The sequence below is a fragment of the Dermacentor andersoni genome, chromosome 4 (genome assembly GCF_023375885.2).
Source record: "Dermacentor andersoni chromosome 4, qqDerAnde1_hic_scaffold, whole genome shotgun sequence".
NCBI classification, from domain to species: domain Eukaryota; kingdom Metazoa; phylum Arthropoda; class Arachnida; order Ixodida; family Ixodidae; genus Dermacentor; species Dermacentor andersoni.
In genome coordinates, this window is record NC_092817.1 from 27614621 (window position 1) to 27637536 (window position 22916).

The 22916-nt window shown below is 44.0% G+C and overlaps 1 protein-coding gene across 1 annotated transcript in view; it reads left to right on the top strand.

Moving 5' to 3' along the window:
* The first annotated feature begins 1193 nt into the window (after positions 1-1193).
* Positions 1194-22916, top strand: part of LOC126536589 (uncharacterized) — a 209698-nt gene continuing 187975 nt past the window's right edge. Inside the window, exon 1 of the mRNA XM_050183613.2 lies at positions 1194-1537. Coding sequence (XP_050039570.1) covers positions 1515-1537 — 23 coding nt within the window. The 5' untranslated portion in view covers positions 1194-1514. The remainder of the gene's footprint in view (positions 1538-22916) is intronic.

Below are 22916 nucleotides of genomic sequence, written 5' to 3' on the forward strand. Positions count from 1 at the left end.
CCCCGCGACCTCGTGCTCAGCAGCCCAACACCATAGCCACTGAGCAACAACGGAAAGAATTGAATAAATGATCCATGGCTTTACTGTGCCAGTAAATATCCGCGCTTGCGCCATATGTACAAGTTTATTTCATGTATGGTGTGCAACATCGGAATTAAATACTGCATTACGTGAGCAACCTATGGCACTGCGAGAAAACTTCCTTGTTGTTGGGTAATCACATCGTTAGTTCTCTTATCTAAACTTGTGCAATAAGTGCACACTTAGTCGCACTGAAAGATATAAAGACTAGCAATAAATAAATAAATAAATAAATAAATAAATAAATAAATAAATAAATAAATATAGAAGCAAGCAAGTGCAAGCAAGGAAGCAAACAAAATAAACAATGTTCATGTACGCATATTGATAAATAATAGTGCATTATTAATTTTCTGTCTCTTGTGTACCTACATATGCTAGCGCTATATGTAAATGCAGCTAGGCAAGAGATGACTGTCGTGACCAATCGATGGCTAAAACATGACCGTTATACCTTGTGGAGGCAACTGACATGGGAGGTAAGCGTTGCATGAATTCAGTTTGTGGGTAGCGAAACGCGACAGTTTTGTAAATACGTGCACGATTTACACTAAGCTAGCCACATTTTATTTATTTATTAGTATTATATTTTGCTGCGTCCACATCTTCAGCGTATCAATAGAGAAGTGCGTTATGCTTACGAGGCCTCGCACACGAAGCATTATAATATCTGGTAACTCTTTTATTTCTAGTGCCATAATATGTCAGCGTCTTTTCAATAGAGCAACCCGCGCAACATAAGCGCGGTTTTTCGCACCTTGCGCGCTTAGCGTGCTCTTTCGCGCGCACGGAAATCGTATTTCCCGCGCTTTATACAGACGACGCATTGGCAAAACCCAGCGAAATTATTCGCGGAGCACAGCTGGTTTCTGATGAGCATTGACGAGCGCTGTTGGTCTATTTATTTTACTACCTTGACTCAAATAAGGACGATAGCGCATAGGCCGAAGTGCATTTATATGAAGTGTATCACGGAAATGGCCGCGGAACGTTAATTTGACGCGTAAAGTCAGAATTGTATCAAAACTACATTGTGGAGCGGACGCGGCCTCTGCACCGTGCATGGCTGTCCGCGGACTGATACAGCCACGGTGCGAAAAACTTGTAAACACTGTTTTCCCGTTGGGAACGTGTTGCTCCAGCCAAACGGGATTTTTTCGGCAGTTTTTTTGGCCGTTGTGCTATGATCGCCTGGTTGCGCTGTGCCTCGCTGGATGTAGAGTGATTGTTCACATCGCTATTTCATCCTGCCAAGATGTAGTGTGCGCCGAAAAAAGGAAGATCTTCTGGTGTGCTCCGAGCTACCTGCCGAGTTTTGACTTGTAGGCCTAATTATTTTCACCGAGGGAAATGGTGCTCATCCAGCTGAAGTTCCCTGCCGCTGACTGTTTGGCCAACATGAGAGAGCACTGAGGGGCTCTGGTCTGCCCACAATGTCCGGCAAGATCGCTTCGAGGTAAGCGGTAGTTATTTTTAAATCCCCTTGTAATCAACCGCCCGATATCCGCAAAACTAGACGGCCATGTTCAGACGTCGCTTAGGCCTAGGTGTATCTGTTTCTTGCGAGTTTTTGTGGTTGTGATCACACCACAGTCCGTTTAAAGCAATCTAGAAGGTCAGTGGAAGGCCTGCGAGCACCCCCACGGTCGGGGTTAGCGCCGCCAGGTCACAGGGCCGCAGCGCCGACTGCGAAGTCGCGCTAGCCCGACGAGTGAGACCTTGGCAGACGGCACTACGTGTTTCGCGAACGCTTAGCTCTAGCTGTTAGAAAGCTTCTTACTATCTGCGATCTTTACTGACCGTGCTGAATTTGACGAGTTCTGTCGGACATGCACGGCTGACATCGTCGCCGGTCCGGCATTACTCACCGAGCAGCCGCGTAGGTCGGCGCCACCGACCCCACAGCAGCGACAAGACATTCAAGATGGAGCTTTAAAAGGACTCGTTTTTGTTGTGACCGCTAACAGATTTATCTCTCGATGGCAAAATGATGTCTCGCAGTTTAGCATCGCACGGTGCCTACATGCTGCTGCTGACAGCATTAAGGGGCCGCTGTGTTTTAATCGAGTAGCTTCGTTTTGTAGCTGTGTATACAAGTGAAGGCTGTGATCGCTGCTCGCGTCTCACGAGCAGCTGCGATTTGCATGTTGTGCACTTCAGTGCACGAAACCAGCTATGCAATTCGTTATCGCACGTGTTACCGATGTGGCGTCAGGATATTGAAGCATTTTACGATAGAAGAAAAAAAAATGCACAAGCGGCGAAAACGGGGAGGAAAAAAAGAGTGCGAGCTGTGCTATTTGAAACCGGTCCAAATTCTCGTCGCAACGAGAGTCTGAGACGACCGGGCTTCTCGTTTTCGACGTCTCGCTTCTCTAGGAAGGGAGTACTGTCGAAAAGCTTGGACACATTCGCGAGTCGGTCTTGTAAGCCCGGCTTGGCAGGACGGGCGGGCAAGTGGGGTGATGCCCGAGGCTTTCGCAAACGAGGCCTGCGGTCACGGCGTAGTGCGCCGCCGCATTGCTAGTAGCCGATCTCGTGGGTTCTTTGGGTGAAATTTTGCTGAGCACCACTTGGCATCGTCCTGGTGTCGGCGGGTTCCTATTTGTGCTTCTAGATTCCGTACTTCGTAGCCAGCGAGAAGGCTTGGTGGCAACGGCGGAGAGCGCGGGGCGAAGACGAGAAAAAAAAAAAAAAAAGAGAATCTAGGCAGTGACCTAAATCTCGTCTCAACCGGCGTGTGGCCATGCTGAAACGACTGCTGTGCGTGTGACGTCAGGTAGCCGAGTGCGTTATTGGCTTACAACGAGACACCTTGCCACCTTGGACTGCTGGTCCGAAATCCATCGATCCAACAGTTCCCGTGCCTCGGTGATGTGGACTCTCTGCGTAGAAGTGGACTTCGTTGTGTGCCGACTGTGCGGTGCTCCGACGTGTTTTACCTGCCTATTTTGAGGCTGGTGCTTTGCTTGTGGTGCTAGCCTTGTGCCTGTGTTTGTGCTGTGGTCAACAAGCTATTCCTTGCTTGACCGCACGTGGTCGCCCTGACAAGAGTATAGTTTTGATGGTGCCTAGTTCATTTGTCGTTTGTAGCTGCATCCTGTGGAAGCTTACATATGTTGCATGCTTTGGTCTGCTTTTGGAGATGTCATGAACAGCTGTCTGCCAGTTGACCTTTTAATGCCAGCCTGCATTACACTTTTGTACCATGTCATTGAGTGATGTTAAAGTTGATATCTTGTTTCAACGTAAATTTGATACCACGCAATGGTTTCAGAATAATGAGAGATCAAATAACTGTCAGCATGTTTAACGTCTAGTCTTGTTTAAATGACCTAACTGGAGCTTTTATTGCTGTGCACACACTAATCTTGTTTTGATACTCGTCTGCTATTTATGAGCATTTTCATTCACTTTAAAGAAATAGAAGTGACAGGCAAAAATGACAGTGAGATTAGTGTGTTCTCGTGTAGTCATATTACACGATTGTTTACTCAAAACTTGCAGCAAGGTGCTTGTAGAACACCTCATTTAATTAAATGTATTAATAGTTACTGTTCATTTCCACTTACATTATGGGCTGCAAACTCGTATTACATTTCAATTTCTTCAGGAACGTAGTTATTTCTTTCTCAAGACAATTGTTTGATCAATCCCCGTCTTTCTTTCTTTTATTTAATTGTTGCTTTAAAGAATACATTCTTTTGTCTGCTTGTTAAAGATTCTTAAAGATTACAAGATCGCACGCTTAACTAAATGCGGGCATTATGCATGCATTTGTATGCATTTTGTATGCATTATTCATGTAAAATTTGTCAAATATGTAGCACAATGTAGAACAAGCAAGCAGTTCAGTTTCATAGTGCTAGATTGTTAGGGTGTTTGTGAGGACTTTTTTAGATTCCTCTGGTGATCAGTCGCAGTAATTCTTTTGCTTTCTGTACACAAATTGCAATGAACAAACGGTATTATGTAGCCTATTGCTAGTTGTCCGAGATGTGAGCATTGGCATTTCACCTGCTCTAGATCGGAACAGGTTAAGCAGATTGGTTCATCACAATTTTGTGCCTCGTCAAAGTCGATTTTCTTGTCATACTAGATTCCTTGTATGCCCACATCCTATTGCAACAAATATTGCTTTTGCCTTCTTAATCTTTTCTAAATACATAGCAGGGTGTAGCTCTTGTCATTGGCACTTTGTATATTCTCTTGATTCTTCGGTGCATGGATCGGATTACAGCAGAGCCTGGCTTCCCAGTGTTTTAAAAGTGAAGGGAACATCAGCAATATATAAGGTAAACTAAAATATTTGCCATGACACACGCATTTCATACTGGTAGTGCAAAGAGTACAGTGGGGAAATTTAGATTAAGAAACTCCAAACTTGGCATTTGCTGAGTGGTTTGAGTCGGCCACTGCAGGGCTTGTGTCTGCTGCTGCTTTCAGCACACTTCACACTACTTTTATTTGCTTCACATTGTATGAAGTGCAACAAGGAAATGACACACAACGTCTCACACAACAGAAATTTAGTTCTCAAGTTTTATACTCAACCAGTTTAAGCTTTTGAATGTTGCACTTGACCTTTTCAAGGTGATACAGCCCTACAGATATGAGCAAATATGCATAGAAACGGCTGAGCCATTATCCAGTCCTTATTGGATAAAAAGGGATAAAAAGGGGACTACATATTGCAATGCAATTACTTGCAATGTTAAATATGACATAGATCGTGTCAGTCTCACTGTGCTTTTTCAACATGGAATAGTTTTCAGTGCAAGTTTTGATTACTGTCGAAACCTTTGAATGGATACGAGTCTGATTTGGTACAATATTGATTAAGCTACAGATCAGTTGAGGTGATTCTGCATGTCTGCCATAGGTTGGACAAGCACATGTTGACTGTGCTTTCTTCCAGGCGGTACAGCGGAGTGGCCAATGCATGAACTTGCGGGCAAACAAAAACTACTGAGCAGTCACACAATTCGCAAAAGGTCACTGCTGTCTTTAGAATGTGAGGATGTGTGCACACCGGTGATGTCATTTACTTGCATCTGTTGTTACATACTCCTGTTTGTGGAGGAGACATGGTGGCTGCCATGCTTTATTGAATCTAAGCAGACATTTTTTTTACTGTTAGCCAATAGGAATATCCATAGTCAATTTGGACTTGAGAATGTAGATTGAAGGGCCATGTTTAACACCTTTACGTACATGGACACATGTGTCCCTGAATTTGAAACATGTCTCAATAAATATGTTTACCCCCGAAAATCCTACTGGCAGCAAATAACAGAATTAGTGAGCTCCATAATCGAAGTGTTTTATTTTGGTTGGCAAAACCATGACTGAACGTTCAAGAAACAGTGCCGGCATGTATAGGGGCTTTGCACTGTTGGTGAATTGAGTACTTCTTTTGAAGATCTTCCTCATCAGTGAGGTAGAGTGCAGTTATCAAGATATTAAAAAAAAAAAACAGATCCTTGAATTTACTTGAGTATAAACTACTTTTTTATCGAGAACGAGGCATTGGGATATATGTGTCCCAGTGTACTGTGATTGAATGCTGGATTTCATTTGGTGGCGTTAGCTTAAGGGTGCACTGGCACATTTACGTTGTAATTGCCCCTGGAAATTAATACATTTGTATATTTTGTGCCCTTATGTGTGGCTGCTCTCGTTTTAGGCAAAAGATTCTTTTATTTTGCAAAATTATGATTGTGAAATGATGCAAATTTCACCTGTTGGAAGGAGATGTTATACAGGATTTATTTGACGACAACGAGCAACAACAAATCTTTAGGTCTGGATGAGCAGGATTTGCAATTTTTGGAAGAAGATGTTGAGAACACTGGCACAGAACTCAGCGTAGAAGACCCTAAGTAACCAGAACATTCAAAGCCACCTAAAATACGAGAGAAGGAGGGAGAGAGAGAGGTGTGCCAGCAAAAAATCTCGCAATTTCTGCTTCCAGAAACTATGTTTTCAGTCGAAGGGTCAATGAATGGAAGAAGACGTACAAAATGGAGTGATTCAGAACTGATTCTGGCATGCAACCTGAGGAAATAAAGTGCATTCGCCAGTGTAAACAAACGGAGGATCTTATACCACTGGAAGTATTTTCTATTATAATTTGGGCAGCTTGATAAAAATGCTAGTAAAAGAAAGCACTCGGTGTGCTGAGAAAATGGGAGTCTTCATAGCGTATGCACAAGAAATGAAGGCCTTTCTAGGTGTGAACCTCGTGATCACATTTTGTCAACTCAAAGAAGGTAACCTAAGAAGCAGTCCAAAGGTCGAAAATAAAATATTACCCTTGAGTAAGCATCGAATTCCTGGTCATTGGAGTAAACAATTCCTGCATTACCTATGTCGAACTGCAGGCTGCCGAGCCCATTATGGCCACTCTGACATTGCTGCAGTTCTGGCAAGCAGTCTCACGGGCTCTTATTTGAAAATTTTCAAGCTGAGCGTTAAACACAACTCTTAAGCAGGCAAACAAGTGATACCAACGATAAAAGCTCCTGCTCAGAAGAGGTGCACAAATTGTGGGAACTCAGATGTGCAAGTTGCGTGAACTCAAAGCATGAGCACCACACACCACATGCTACAATAGTTGCAATGTTCATTTGTGATTCACTACCACAAGAAATTGTTCCATGATGGAACAGCTAAGAGGTGAATGTAAATGTTTAGTTCCCTTAAGGTACATGGAGGTGCATATGATCCAGTGAATAACATATAAGCTATAAAAGATATACTTTTTAAAAGTGTTCTATTATTGTTTGGAAGGCGCCCAATACAGGAAGATAGATTGATAATTTGTCTGCTCATTTGCTTATGTACATTAGGTGGTTAAAGATAAATTCCTGAGATTCGAGGAGTCAGTTGGATTCGTCTAATGGCAATTGGCAAGCCTTTTTGAAAGAACACGGTTTGAAGGTTGAGACCAACTCGCTAAGGAGTGGTGCCAGTCAACTGCATTCGGATGCATCAACTGCCCATCATTTGTGCAGATGGAGGCCTGAATTATGCAGACTGTGTTGCCATACCTCTTGAGGAATCTTGTAATCATTCTGTAATGGCTGAATTTTGAGCAAGGAGTGAAACTGAAAAGTGCATAGCATGAGATCTAAAACAGTGACAAGGAATCAAATTATATCAACGTGGATTATGTGAAAAGCCTGTTGTGCACCTGGCTTGTTCCTATGTCAGCTGACCTGTCTTGGGGTGCAGAAACATGGAATGTCAGCTCTTAACCCCTTCAAGCACTTTGCACATAATTGTATATACCAAACAAAAGCACTGATAAAAATATTAATACTTAAAATGTGTCACAAGCATCCTTAGCACTCTTGATTAGAGCTGATCTCCAAGTTTGAATAATAAGTGTAAGGTGTCTTGGTAAATGAGTTGGAAGGAGACATCTGGGTGTTGCATGTGGTATCAGTATGTCATCATCTAGCGGGTCCACCTCTTTCTTTGTTTTTCAGAATATTTTACGCCTAGCACATAATTAGAGTTGCTAGATTGTAGCTTTCCAACTATATGAGACACTAAATAGTTTTATGTTCTCATATTTGACGTTCCTGCTGAAAGTTCTAGCATGGAAGCCACATTCTGCAAACTTGACAAAATCCACTGAAGAATGTAAAATTTTTAATCTATTTCTGCAGCAGTATGCTTTTCATGATTCTGAGGATGCAGTCAATGTGGTGAAACCAATTTTTCCATTCATGGAATTGATTGTTGCTGGAAGGGCGTAAAGGAATAGACCATTTTGTTTCTGATGCAATTATTTGAAGCATTTGCAGTTACCTTATCAAGCAGTGACAGCTCATTACATTTGCTATTGCTGATGTTCTTGGTTGTTGGCTTGCATTTTCAACCCTCCAATTTTCGATTAGCAGCCTAGAATTGAGGTCATCCTAGATATGAGTAAATGTGGCATTCATTCTGCTGTTGAGCCCAGCATTATGAGTTATATGTTTTGCAGTAATGGTTGCATCCAACTGAAAATATTAAAAAGCTATCTTGTGTACTTCAGGCGATTTGAAGTCGCATATGCTGCATTGTTGCATGTTGTGAACAAGGCACCATTTTAAAATGTTACTTTTTAAGAGTATATCATTAGTGGACCAGCTGTGCCAAATCGTGACAAAAGAGGCCCTTTACACCATCCTGCTCCGAAGCAGCATATTAGCAGGACGTTGCACCAAGCCTGTGCTGAATGGAGCATAAAAACGAAAGCCTCCTTTCGTTTACGCTGCCTCCATAATAAAACAAACTAAGGCACACTGTCATTGTTATCTTCATCCTCGAAGTCAGTGGATCGGCTATAGCCATGGATATAGCTGATGTCGGTTCTCCATTCACTGTTATTGCACTTCTGTGCATTTATCTCTGACGGATGTTCCAATATACTGCCACTTCACGGTCTTTCTGTTTCCGTTATGTTACAGATATTTTGCTGTGGAGAGATATTGATGTATAGAGTGCTTTGGCTACTCCATTTTTTCTATGCTATACAGCAAGAAGTGCAGAAATTAATGACAATAATAAAATTAATATGAATGAGAAAATGACAAAGGAGCTATCGTTTGCGCAGTTTGGGCTGCAGTTTGCCATAGTTGATAAATAGCTCTTAAATGGCTGCACGATAAGGATGTCAGGAAAAAATAGGCATTTTGCCTAAAGATCAGATCTCTAAGTCAGGTAGTCAGGTACAACTTCAGAAGGCAGCAGTATTTGCACCTTAAAGGCGGGTGCACATGAGCCTCCACCAATGGGCGCACACTCTAGACTGATGTCATGAGCCAGGCGGTGACCCCGCCGACACAGAACATGCCAGCCTGCACTTCAAACTGGGGCCGTGCCTCTCCTGCCTTCTTAAGTTGTACCCGACTATAGATATAACCGAATGCACTCACTTTTGAGTGCACCATAAAGCAAGTGTCACTATACTGTCTTGAGTGGCAGTCTCCTAATGCTGAGTGACACTTTCTCAAATTGACAATAATATAGCCCTTGTGAGAGACAGGTATAACTTGCAGCAAGAAGGCATGCAGCATTCTCCCGGATAAGAAAAAGTACTGAACTTTGTACTTTGCGTCGTTGACAGCTATGTATACAGTCTGACTGATCACTAAACGCTAGACTTTCCATTGAACCAGCTTTCTTACATTATGTGTAAAGTGTAAAGCTTTGTTTATTTATGATTTGCTTTTGCCAAGTGTATGTGGTAAGGCTGTGCTAAATATGCAATTGATCGAAAGTATTGATATGCTGCAAAGCATTCACCATTAACAAGTCAAGGTTTATATATGGGAAGAGTGAGATATGCTGTCTCTTAATAAAGAAGGGAAGGCAGGAAAGGTGCGTGAGTAGCCTTGTAATTACATTGTAGCTAAACAAACAACTTTGTCAAGCCGTGCAAAAAAATATGAGTTCATTTTCCCGATTACTGCTGCCTTCATATTGCATGCAGACATCACGTAAGCTTTTCTCACTACCACTGCTTTACATATCTTCTTATTCGTTCTTGTTTTCGGGAAACACATCAGAAGAATAACAATTGCGCTATGAAAATGATGTTCCTCTGGAAAGATAAAACTCTCAGGATGCTCAAATGTCCTTAATGATCCAAGGTAAAGTAAACCTCTTAAATTTCTGCTAGTCACATTGCTTTGTACAAAGAAAAAAAAACAAGGAAATTCTATGAACATCTAAATTCTAGGAACATCTGCTTGTTACAAACAGCAGAACTTGAGCCAGCCCTCAAGCAGTTGCAACACCTTGCGTTTCCTGATAGTCTCTTTTTTATTTTTGTTTCTTTTGTACTAGAAAAAACCATTACAGAACTGAAAATCTTGGTTGAGATTTTGTGACTACATTCTAGCAATTGACCACTCATTCTGCACAGGGCGCGAGCACTATGAAGGAGCAACTGATGTCATTGCTATGGTTAAAGGGGAATGACACTTGCAGTGGCGAGAAGACATAGTTAATAAAGGGAAAATCAGACATCCACCCATTCATAGCAGTTGCTACAAACGAAACCCATATGGGTTCCTCGAAAGAAAAGCCTTGCAGTTGAAGAAAAGTTAGTCCTGGTTCGGGACTCGAACCCGGGACCACCGCCTTTCCTGGGCAGCCACTCTACCATCGGAGCTAACCAGGCGGCTAGCAGGTGGCAGGGCGAAGTCGAAGTTATCAGCAACTCGAAGCAAAGGCATGAGTTCGAGGTAGTAGTTCTGCAGAAACCAGCAAGTTGGAGAGAAGTAATTAATAAAGGGAAAATCAGGCATCCACCCATTTGTAGCAACTGCTACAAAGCAAAGCCATACGGGTTCCTCGAAAGAAAAGCTTCTCAGTTGAAAAAAAATTCGTCCTGGTCCAGGACTCCAACCCGGGACCACCGCTATTCCGGTCTGATTTTCCCTTTATTAATTACCACCTTGCAGGTTTCCGCAGAACTATTACCCAGAAAACACATAGTTTTTGATTATGTAGAATTCGGACTCCTAATAGCACTTTGCACTATATTATTTAGCAGCTGTAATTATGACTGCATGTTCTAGGTACCGAACCAATTTATCCAAAAATGTTAGGTCTGCTTTTTTTCACTTAGCAAATCTGGAAGAAAATTAAGCAGGAAAGAATGAAGGAGTCATACTGGAAAGCATTGAAATTTCAGGTATTGGTGTGACACCAAGGCTATGCCAAGGCTATGTGCAATGAATGTGACAGATCATACTTCATAAATTTTGGACAGCATTGGTTCCCAGTTGCTCTCGTTCTAGAGCCTACGCTATATTAATGAAGCATCATTGTTTTTGGGGTAGTTGACCAAAGCTATTTGACAGAGTATGTTGCTCATGCATTTGAAAATCTTTATTTGCTACATTTAACTGTGTATTCCGTGAAACACTTCTTGTGTCCTTATTTCTTAATGGCCAAATTTCCATTTATGCTGTCATTGAAGGGCTCTGGTTACTTTAGCATTCATTAGACACTTCAGGTGTTTGTTAACATGGTCTTCATATGTTAGTTTGGTTCATGATGTTTTTGTGAAGGGCTGCAAGTTCTAGTTTATGGATGTGGGCCACTGCTCATCATGGTTGATCTGCCTTACTTCAAGGTTGCATTGCTGTATTTTGTAAAGCTTTCTTTAGTAGTTGCTGTGTTGTTAAGCTTCCAATTCTTAGGTGTGGCTTTTTTTGCCATTGTCTGTATGGAGAATGTTGGATCTGGCTAGTATCCTGAATCTTCTGATGGAGTATGTAATATCATTGTAATGTTCTATATGATTCCACGAGTGCAAGTGAATCTGCGTTGTGAAGCTGCATTCTTTATAATTTTAGTTGCATACAGGAATTTCCCACAGCATTCCATGTTTGAAGAGATGTTTTTCCCCCTTCGGCAGCTGTGTATTAGAATTTCAAATTAAATTTTGACCTGTAGAGGCTTTGTAAGTTTCCTTTTTACTGTACTTTAAATGTGGGTGTCTATTGTAGCTGCTTTGGATAAAGTTACTCAGTGATCGTTAATATGGCTGCATTTTTCTTCTTTTAGTCATGTGAAACATCTGGTAATGTTGCAGCCTGAACATGCTTGTGTGGCCTTAGTACATCAAATGTTACAGATGAGCATAGTTGAGTGTTTGATGCGATCCTCCTGCCTCTCTAGGAAAATTGCACCTGTGGCTTTGTGAGATGTGATGCGGGGTACCTTTGTGTGAAGGGAAGTTGCAGTGGTGAGTTGATTGACTAAGAAGCCACAAATTCTGTCATGATTATCGAAATGTGACTGGACAGACCTCTTGCTTCCTCCTCCTCTTGGATGGTTTTTAGAGATGGCTATTATTTCAGTCGTGGCTGTTTCAATCTCAAAAGTTGCTCTTGTGTGGCTTGCTTTCTTGCTTTTAACCTGCCCAAATAATCTTTATTAGATGGTATAACATGTTCTGGAATAGCTTTTTATTGAGGCAAAATTGGTAGTAGCTGTGAGGTGACAAACTGCAATGCTAGCACATAGTGGCATGATTGCTATTTTACATCGCCTTGCAGTGATTGTGGCAACAAAAGTCATCAACAATTAGAAGATTCATGCACTTTACTAGAAACTGACCTGAAACAATCACCCTCTTGTATCCAACACCTGCTTTTAACTTATCTGAATGCTCTGTAACCTACCAGCATCTCGAAGCAATTTGACCATTTTTTGTACCAAAATCTTGCGTACCCTTCATGTGAGTAAGCTTGGCTAGGTTTTAGTAATTCTTTGTTGCAGAAGGTTGTTTTCGAGGCTTCCAATGGCTTTTTTAATGGTCGGCCTTTATATTGTCAAGCCTGTTAAAATTTAGCTGTCATGGACTTTACTCTGCTCAAAGCATTTATTGTACCAAGTGTGATTTTGTTTCATGTTGTGAATAGGAAGTTAATCTCGGTTCTGGTGGGCCTCGTGTATTACATTCCGCAAGTCTCTGACATCTTCAACCTTGACAGTATTTGCCGAAACTAATATAGGCATTAGCACCTTCTCATTGTGAAGCCGTGCTGGAAACTAATTATGAAGGCTGATTAGAAAAAGGAATAATAGAGATCGAGAGAAAGGAAAAACAATGTGTGTGTAGTTACTGGGGCCACAAGTCTGTTTGTCCCATTTGGAATGTGATATAGAGGCAGTGCATTGCGTACAGAGTACAGAGTTTGTCTGGTACAATTAGTCGGGGACGTGCTGTTTCTGCTGCTGCATCTGCTGTTGGTCTTGCAGCTTCAGTCCTGCATGTGCAGCAGCTGGCTGCTGCACTTTTATCTCTCTTCTTTGGGCCGCCGAGGAGACGCTTATCGGACTGCCATGCCGACCTCGCACCTACCAATGCCGATTCATGCGCAGTACAAAGGCGAGCACAGAATGGTGGTGTGCAGAATACAGGGAGAGCAGTCGTTCTGTCCGACTGGCTTGACACAAGCGCTGCGTTGTTTTGTGAGTGTGCTGTAAACCTGACCCATCTTGCTTGCATAGGTTGGTGCTGCTCCGAACTTGACCATGTCTTGCTTGTCTATGCAAAGGGAACAAAGCCACTACATGCCAATTCGCAGATGACTCCGGCGTCTTACATTCACACTATTGAAAGGCTTTGGGAGGTGACTGTTGTCTTTGCCTTCGTTATTTTTCTAGTGCCAGGAACTCCACGGGTGCTTCAGGGTCATAATTGATGTTGTTTCTGCCAAACTGAGCTTCAGCTTGTTCTGCCGTTGCCTGTTTGAACTAACTTTCAATACTGCTTCACCGAGTCGCTGGCACGAAGACTGTATGGAACAGGAGCACGCTCTGTGTATGAGGCACATGATGCAGTTGGGATGCGGCAGGATGCTTAGTTCCAGTGGCTTCTTGTCACAGAACATGTGCCCCCTCTAGGAGTATTGTAGGGAACACCCAAATTACATTCAACAGCACGCAGTGGCCATGCAGACGCCCTCCGTGTAAAAGTCCTCAGTGATACTAAATGTTTGACGGGAAAGCTGTCATATCCGAATCAAGAGGTCACGAGTCATAATTCTTTAAAAACAAATACTTTGTTCCCTCTCATTTTGTACACGACTGTACATATTAAAAAAGGGGCACCAAAGGAAAATATTAAGTCGAGCTAATTGGAAAGATTTGGCTTCTGTTATAACGACTTCACCATTCTTAGCGAGAACAGAGCTTTTGTATGCAAGACAATGATGAAAATCATGGTGGTGATTCATTATTGACATCCCCTTTGAAACTGGGCTGGGACAAATAGTCACCTAGCCTGCTTGAGCTAAGCAGGTAATCAACACATGTTTACCAACTTAGCAATTTGCCTACATCTCCTTAGTCATTTCTCTCTTCCTTAAACCTCTGTGTCAACCTTGCAGTTACCTATGCCTGGGATGGAACCGGTCCTATCAGTCTCTTTTTCCCCACCAATACTACAAACATCTCTCGCTTGCCTCGGCTGCCGACCGGTTAATGCTTCCATCCGCTGTAAATCTCAGTACTTCAGGAAGGTGTACATTACTTGCAGGTCTCGTTGGGTGAATCCCTTCATATTCCATTAGGATGTGCTGAGCTGTCCACATTTTTTCCTGCAGCAGACACATGCGACGTGCTGTTGCGGATATTTTCACCAGTATGTTCTTGCCTTTAGGCAACCAACTTGGGCCTCAAATTGGACTACCTCACAGATTTTCTCTTCTAGTTACTTTCTTGCCATTCTTGTGAATCGCCATGATCATTTTTGTTTCCATCCTCTACATCCAATTTACTGTCTCTGCTTCCCTCAATTTGTTTTTTGATGGCAAAAGGAAAGAGAGGGAGGGAGGGAGGGCTGTTTGAGTAGGCGGCTGTCGGCCTGGTTTGTGCATGCAGGGAACGTGGCAGGACACCCAATGCAACAACTCGGTGATGTTTGGCCTCTGTTGCCGTACTTGCCAGATTGGTTTCGTTGATACCCGAAGCTCAAGGCGGCCAGCTCCGATAAAACACTTCTTGCAGTGCAGAGGCTGATACGCATATGGGTTTAGCGTTCCGTTCTAGCTGAATGTTTAAGGCGAGAAACGCGATTAGCGCTGGCGGTGACACCTGGTGCTGTGCACTGGCGGCTTGTTTGAGTAGCGTTTAGGTAACCGCTAAAAGTCATGTTAAATGGCGCTGATCCGCGCTACTGCTCAAAAGCACCAAGCTCGACCACAGGTGGTGGCGGCAGCGACCGCTTTCCGGTTACGGCATGGGTGGGCAGAATGCGCGCTCACCAATATTTTCGCACGCTATGTATTCACTCGCACTCGTCTGCACTCACTGCTACTCACGCCCGTTAATGCTCATTAATATTTCTTTGCCGGCGGAACGCAAAAATCACCCGGAGATGTCGCGCGACCATGCCTGTGGCATGATTGCGTAGTGGCGCCTTACGCGGGGTGCATGAACAGTCCTGTCAGCCACGCATAGTAATTAACCTGACTAAAGAACGTGCTCGCGCTTCGACTATTCGCATCCTTTGAATCACGTCATTCTCACCAACCGTTTTTGGGCGCATTGCTATGCTTGCGAAAGCTAAGATTGGAATAAGCGAAAGCCCTGTTTGCTTGTTGATAAATTAAGCGTCTTCAAGTTGAAAGCATAAGGCATATACTAAAACTCTGACATTTCTTTCAATCAGCCGGAATTTCGAATGATCCCAGTCTGGAGCATCCAAGCCGACTGCATTCAGTTCCTTTTCAAAGCGCCCGTGCGCTCCTTCTCAACCGGCTCACTTGAGAGAACGGCTGCATGCACAGAGGTAGGAAAGAAAACGCAGCATTAACTGAGAGCTCGTTGTACAGCTGACAGCGCTTCGAAATAGCGTTTTGAGCCGTGCTCTTCTGCGCGCATGAAGACCTCGCGCAGCAATTGCAACCTAAACCGACGCTTAGAACGTCCGGGTGTGTTTTGAAGCTCCAGCTGCAGTCGAAATTACATCTGTTGTAGACCTCCAGTGTGGCATTACAGGGCAGCCGGTGGTGTTGAAATTCGCTTTTAGTGCACTTTTAACACTGCAGTCTTCCAAGCTCGTCATTTCCTCGTCATTTTTTATTCAGCTTACAAGAAATGCTCCGCTTTTTTTTTTTTTTTTTCATCGGAATCTTGTAATTATGGCTACAGCTATGAAGTTGCACTTTAGACTCACTTTAGTCTGAAGCTGTTTCTGGCTCCCCCCCCCCCCCCTTTTTTTCTTTCTTTGTTCGCTGTTTTGCTAATGCGCTCCTCAGTGCGAGGAGGTTATAAATCAACCGCCAGCATGCAAGCATATACCTGTCAGGAGTGCCTGTCAAGCGTGTGTTGGGCACGCGGCTGATGTTGCTCGTGTTCTGGGAGTGCCGTGAGCACATGAGTCCGGAATGATCGTAGCATGCTGTCGCTGGCACGAATTCGCGTGGAGCATCCAGACTGTGTGTCTTGTATTTGTGTTTAGAGTTAACAGCTGCTATAGTAATGGAGGTATCTGCACTGTTCGTTAAAGACACTTCCTAATTAAGGTGCATCTAAGTTTTTAATTACATGTATCGTAGCTGTTATGCGTCTGTCATTACTTTTAGAGAGTACTTCGGTAGCGTATTACTTTATGTATAACTGGATAATCTTAGAGTAGGAACAATGTATAAGAAAAGTGAACGCATGTACAGTTTACATTTAGTAAAGATTATTGGTAGCAATCAATGTGCTAGCCGTGCTGGATCTCCAGTGCTCTGAGCTTTTGACGTGTCGCTTTGACCGTAATAGTTGTAAGGCGCAGGTAGCCAGCCTGGAATGTTACTGGAGGAGTTGAAAAACAATGTTAACTTCCGTGGGAAAAAAGTTGGTACAACTCGTATCGCAAGTTATAAAGAACCCCCGGTGGCCAAAACTAATCTGGAGCCGTCCGCTACTACAACGTCTCAGTGCCCCAGTTTTGCTTGGAGACGTCAAACCTCTTGCATCAATAAAGAGACGTTAACTTTTTTACCCGACCAGCAGTTAGACTCCGCACGGTTGCCATCAATGCCGATAAGCTTTTGTGATCGGCATACATACTGGTTTAGGAAATGCGCAAAGAAATAAAACTACTTCAGCTTTCCTTGTCACATATTTTTTATCCAATTCCAGAGAGAGAGATAGTTCATTGCGAATAGAAGTATGCATACTGCAAAAATAGGTTGACCTGCAAGTCTCGGAAATTTTTAAGGAAACCTTTTGGTAGTTTCACCTGGGTTACGGCTGCTTCATCGTGATACGAAGAACCCAGCACATTCTTTCTTTTTTTTATTGTTCAGCATTTATTCTTCTTTCTTTTAATCAATATTTGCTCGAGCAGTTTTGATTCTTTGGTTTAGGCAGTGATTCCAGATGTTCCTTGTGCGATTATGCCTTTATGATTGGTTGGATCTGAGTACAAAGGTAGAGGGACTTTCATAACTCCGCAATTGCTGCTGGAGTTTTCTTTTACTTTTCCCGTCATAGCGCGAAGCCTGCCGTACTGGCAGTCGATAAATCCGGATATATTGTTTGTCAGTACCAATAGGGCTGAACGTAGCCGAAGCTGTCGAAAATTGTTTTTCTTTTCTGCGTCAAGTAGAGGTTTACGGACGTTACTTTGTGTATATCAAAAGGAATCGGAGCTCTGTTTATGATGCATGAGGGTGCCGATACAGGATCGCGCAAGTTTGAGTCTTATTTTATTTTATTTTTCTCACGTCATGAGCGCTTACTGTATACATGCGACTCGGGCCTGGACCGGGTCGTGGGTCGGCAGTAACCAGCATGTAGCTGCGTCTCGTTTCTGTTTCACCGTTGCCACTACAGAAGCATTGCTAACGTCTCCTTGCTCTATGACGTCTGACAAACGAGGGAAACGTTAAAAAGCAAAGCAGTTATTTGTCGCCACCGTCGTGGTACGTTGCGTGTGACAGGTTTCCAATTAACGCGCTCCCGTCGGCCGTTGCACCGTTAGCGGGCACGTACTGTTCGAGCGGAAGCGGAAGACGCCACGTTTATTGCGCGGTGCAGCGCCAGGCTCGATGCGTTTGCCTGAAACAGTGGCGGCCCGCTTCCTTTACATACAGCTCGCGCTCTTCTCTGCACCGTGGTCTCATCTCTCACCACGGCTGTGCCGACCGAAAAGCAGTTGGCAAAGCAGTGTCCTTCCCGTTGTCCTTTCGTTGACAGTGCGAGGGGAGAGCGTATGTAGTCGACGTTGTTTCATCACCCCGTCTCGCTTTCCGATCGCCGCAGAGCTCTGCTTGCGTGCCGCGGTGATCGGCGGACAAGCGTCATTTGTCTTCTGCTGCTTCCCCGGCAATCTGAATTTGCGTGGGCCGCCGTCGAGTCCTTTCCTTAATTCCAAATTTTGCGTCCCCTTGCTCAACAGCGATCGTCTTTCTCCGCCTGTGCGTCGTACAGCGACGTTTTCCCGAGAAATTGTGCCGTTTCGTTCATTTGTCTTCTGGCGTGTCAGTTCGAGCCGCAGTTCTGGTTCGTGTGCGTGTGTGTGTGGTCGCGGTGACGGTTCTTTTGGCCACTATACATATACCGTCTTCCGTCCAGTATCCTGCATGCTTCCTTTTATGTGCGTTATGTCTTAGCTCCGGCAGATACACGAGAAGACTACAAAATGTCTCCCCCTTCCTCTTTCTTTCTTTGTTTCAACGCACCAGCGGGCGGGCGTCTGTCTGTTTGTTACTCCAGCGCTCAAGTCGGTCTCGATGACCCGTCGCCATTCCTGGCGTTTTGCTGCCGAGCCCGAGTTAGCGAGTTCGATTCTTTTTGCAGCCGGTGGGGGTGGGATGCGGAAACGCTGGTGTTATTCAACATGGGCGCACTTTATAAAGAACCCTAGGTGTACGTATTACTATACGGCACTGCGTTACGTCGTCTCACATAGCTCGTGTTGCCTGCCGACGTTAAACCCAACCAGTCAGCCAGTGAATCAACCAATCAATCAGTCAAATAAATGTTGGTCTCAATCGGTGACTAGCAGCGGGGATTCGCAGAAGTCCACGCGCGCGCTTTTTGCGCGGACTGCCGGCGAATCGTCCTGACGCGCGCGTTTTGCGCCAGTGATCGGGACAGGTCAGTTGAACGGCTGTTCTTTCTTTCCCGTTACTGCCGTTTCTTGTATTTTAAACGTGAGGGCATTTCTGTTCACTTCGCTGCGTTCATGTCTGCTATTCGTTGCAGGGCGCTCAGGTATAGGTGTGCACACCCGTACGTCAACTCTCCGCGCGCACATTCGTGCTAAGTTTACAGTGTTATCATCCTTCCTTTTATTCTTTTTTTTAAGGGTTGGGAGAGGTGTGTTACTCAAAGCACGATACACAATGACATGTACTAACAACGAAACACTAACAATATCACTAGCTGAATCGCAAATACTACATTTCAGAACGGCGGCGGCGGTCTCTTACGGCACCGGTGTAATACGTGTGCCAGCGGCGACCGTGCAACCTCCCTCTCTGGTGTACTTATCATTTTGTGCGGTCGTGCTTAATCCCCACCGTGCTGCGAACGACACGTCGAGGTGTCGACCATCACTGTGTCGAGCCGAATGGTTCTTCGACGTGTCGACCATCGCTTCCAAGAACCATTCGGCTCGAGGCGGGCGTTCTGTAAAGGCTGGAGCTGTACAGGAGACGAGCTTCTGATTGGGATTTAACGCACAGGCGGCAGCCTCTCAAGTGATTGTTGCTCAGATAAAAGGGCGCACATACGATTGCGTCTGTCTAAAGAAGGAAGGACAGTGTTTCGGTTTGGTGGAGACGTTGCAGAGGAGACTATCTTCTCCACTCGTTGTTTTCGCTATCGGCGCTTATCACTTGTAGAGCAACTCGAGCCGAAAACCGGACGCTTCTAGTAGCTTGACAAGGGCGGTATGTGTCGTGCGCCTTACACTTCCGGTCGATCAGATTCGCGAGATTTTCTCTCTTGGGCGTATGTCGATTCGGTTTGCTCTTGTCACTTCGCAGGGGCATTCTATAGGCTATACAGATGGATTCGCTGGCTTTGACAATAGAGTGTCGTGCGTACATTGCATTATAAAGAAGAAAATATCAGCTGAGGATAATTGCGATTATGCATATAGGTCTGTTTCTATTGGAATGGAATAGTTCTTAAAAATGGTAAGAGAAAGTAAAAAAAATATATGAAGAGGAAAAAGGTTGCTTTAAAAGGAACTGCACAAAGATCTGAGGTGACTATAGCATGTGTAACCACAATGCTGCCGTGTTAGCGAGGCGCGCAGGAAAACTCAAAGAAAGTACAAAATAACGCTAAAGACGTACAAAGGAGTTCGGCTTTTTGAGTACGCAAGTATACATGGGGACGCTGTTAGCTCCTTGAACTGTAGGACTGTGCAAAACGATTGTTTCCCAATACAGCAGCATTGTACTTGCGGTCCTCAATGATTATCCTTTTTTCTGTCAGCATTCTCCGCACCACTTTGAGTTGAAGCGCACAAGAGGTTCTACGGCCATTGTCGAGCTAACAAACAAACAAAACATTCTTACCACGGACTTCAGGTTAGAGACATAGTTACTGTTTCCTGGAGATAAAGCAATAATGGTGGAAAATAGTGCAGTTTGGTGTAAGGGAAATACAAATGCGGTTGAGTAAAGAAAGGAACTGACACAGTGGTCGGCTGTGATAACCAGGATTTAAGGAGTTTCTGTGCTGATACACACTACAGCACTGCTACAGGTTTCCGTTTTGGCGGTAACATAATCAAAATGGGGTACATCGTCAATTAGTACGTCAACATCCTTGTAATGCACAGTTAGGATAAAGGCGATTTTGTTGTAACGATGCTTTGGAGCTGATGATCTCGCAAAATTCCCGTAGTGCTAGGTCCGAAAACGACCTACAGGGGCGCTGCGAGCGCCGCTCGCGTGACGTCAGGGCATAACTCGCGACTGTCGTCTGCTGCAGTTGGTCCACTATAAACGTTGGTTCGGGCGGTGTCCGGGCGCCTTCTGAAGTGTTTCCGTTTGTTCGCTCTCGTTAGCTATGCTTGTATACTTATGACGGTCGTCTCAAATCTATTTTTACGGCGTCTTCGTTCGCGTAAATTTAACCAAAGAGCTTATTTCCTATACGACATATATTCCTCAGAGGTAACGCTACAGTGCCAGCTGAAAGAGCTCGGACCAGCCCACTGCGGGTTTTTCATGCGCGGATCTACTTTGCAGCGGTGGCTCACGTGAACAATAAACGCAAAAACAAAGCATATAAGAATCCAGTTAGGATATCATACCTGCTGTGACGCAACAAACATCTCAGAAACGCGGGCGGTAAAATAATTCTTCAACATTTAACTTGATCTTAACCCGCCAAGTTACGTTCGCTCACGATGAGTAGTTCATGGTATAATAACGAATTTATAAATTTCTTCAGAGTAGCGCTTAGCAGTAACACGAGTGCTTATCACGTTGACGTTTTGTTTATTAACTGCAAGAGCAACACTGCAGGTTGGATTCTACCATCACAACTTGCTTCTTTAACTTCTCAAAATTAGGCCGTTCTTCACCGGTTAATTTTAAGTGGCGGTAACTTGAAGTAAAGCTAATTGAGGCTTACAGCTCTTTGCAAGATACGGAAAAGAATGTACCAATATTTATTCTCATTTTTGTGCTACACACTCAACTCACTTGAGCACTTTACTGGTGCTTGTTGCTTGAGGAACAGATATGACGAATCTGTTTGGCGAACTTACACAGGCTGCTCGGCCCAAATTTTTGAGTGAAATATGCCTTTTGGGCAGCATGGCTGCAGCCAGAAAGCCGAAGCCTTTATTAGTAGTATTACAGTGCAGTAGTATGGGACATATTGAAGATATAATTATTCCGCGGTGGAAGTAAAAAATCTAGTGAATTCATGTGAGTCTTGTGATGTTTTCCTTATGAGGCGGGTACGCGAGAATGGTTCTCAGTTTTTATAATTAAACAACGCAGGTTCGAGACATGGTGAGGCAGAACGTGTTTGAATTTTCATTTTCAAGGCAGCCTATGCTGCGCTATAGTGCCTCGAGTATACGTTAGGCATTGCAGTTGGCGCTGTAAAAACCATCAGGATTTCAAGTCTAAGTTGTAGTGAACTGATGGGTTTAGTTAACAATGCGTGCCTCGCCATAACGACAGTCTGTCGCTTCCTTTGCGTGAAGGGTATGCCATATTGATTGACTCTCGATCTTAATCACGAAACTTTTCTTTCAGGTGATTGTAGTTATGGTATCCGTGAAGCATTTACATGACCCGCCGTCGTGTAACCGCCATGAGCAATGCGTTTTCTGGGTGCCTGTTTCAGAGAACGGTGGAAGTATAGTAGCAGGCTTTTTTATAGAAAACGTGCTTAACTCTTCTTTTTACGCATTAATAAAGTGGCCATATTTGACTAGAATAACTCACCAGAGTAATGAGAATCATGATGAAATCATCGTTGGGCAGTGTCCTTTTAACACGGATTTATAATGTCGACACCAAATACTAAGATTTTTCTTCCATGTAAAATGCATATCCCTCATAGCTAAGTGCTAAGGGAATGTTAAGTGTTTAGCCGAGCGTCATACATAACTCCGCCTGTTGAATTTGCAGTTATTCTTTTTACGCAAAATTAATGGACATACAAGGCGCATATATGCATTGCAAAACCACTAGACCCCTTCAACGCTACGTAACTTGCGATATCCAAGCCGCAAATTTTCTCGACTCAGGCGGTTTTGAAGAAACTGCGGTTCAGGCATGGCAGCAGAAAGAAGCCAACATATCCATCGATAAGTACGGCTCGAGCCACCAATACCCGAACATGCACAAGGGGAACGAGCGAGCGGCGTCCTGGCCGTGACGTCACACGTGAGAGGGCGCCACTCCAACTTCTCGCCGCTAATAGAAAGTTTTAGAATAGGGGCCCCAATAGTTTGGGGCCCCGAAGAGCTTTGCGGGTGTTAGTGTTGGGGCACGTAGGTGTGAAGAGATTTAGAATAGCGCTTTGCGTTTGCGGATAGCGTCTTGCGCTGACAGCGCCACTATGGCGTCAAAGAAAAGCCATTAGAAATAATTAAATAAAATATACCATATTATGATAGGAATAGTAATGTTGACTTGCATGTATTTGCGTTTAATTACCATTTAGAGGTTATTCTGTGAGCAGCAAACAATTAGTTGCGCTTAGTTTTGAGCAAACCAACTTTACGTGCCTTCACCAGCCAAGCTAACCGTGTTAGGCCTACGAGCCATAAGATCCACAATCGAATTCGGAATCAGCGGCCCCTAATGAATCAATCTTCGTAACACACGCTAGTT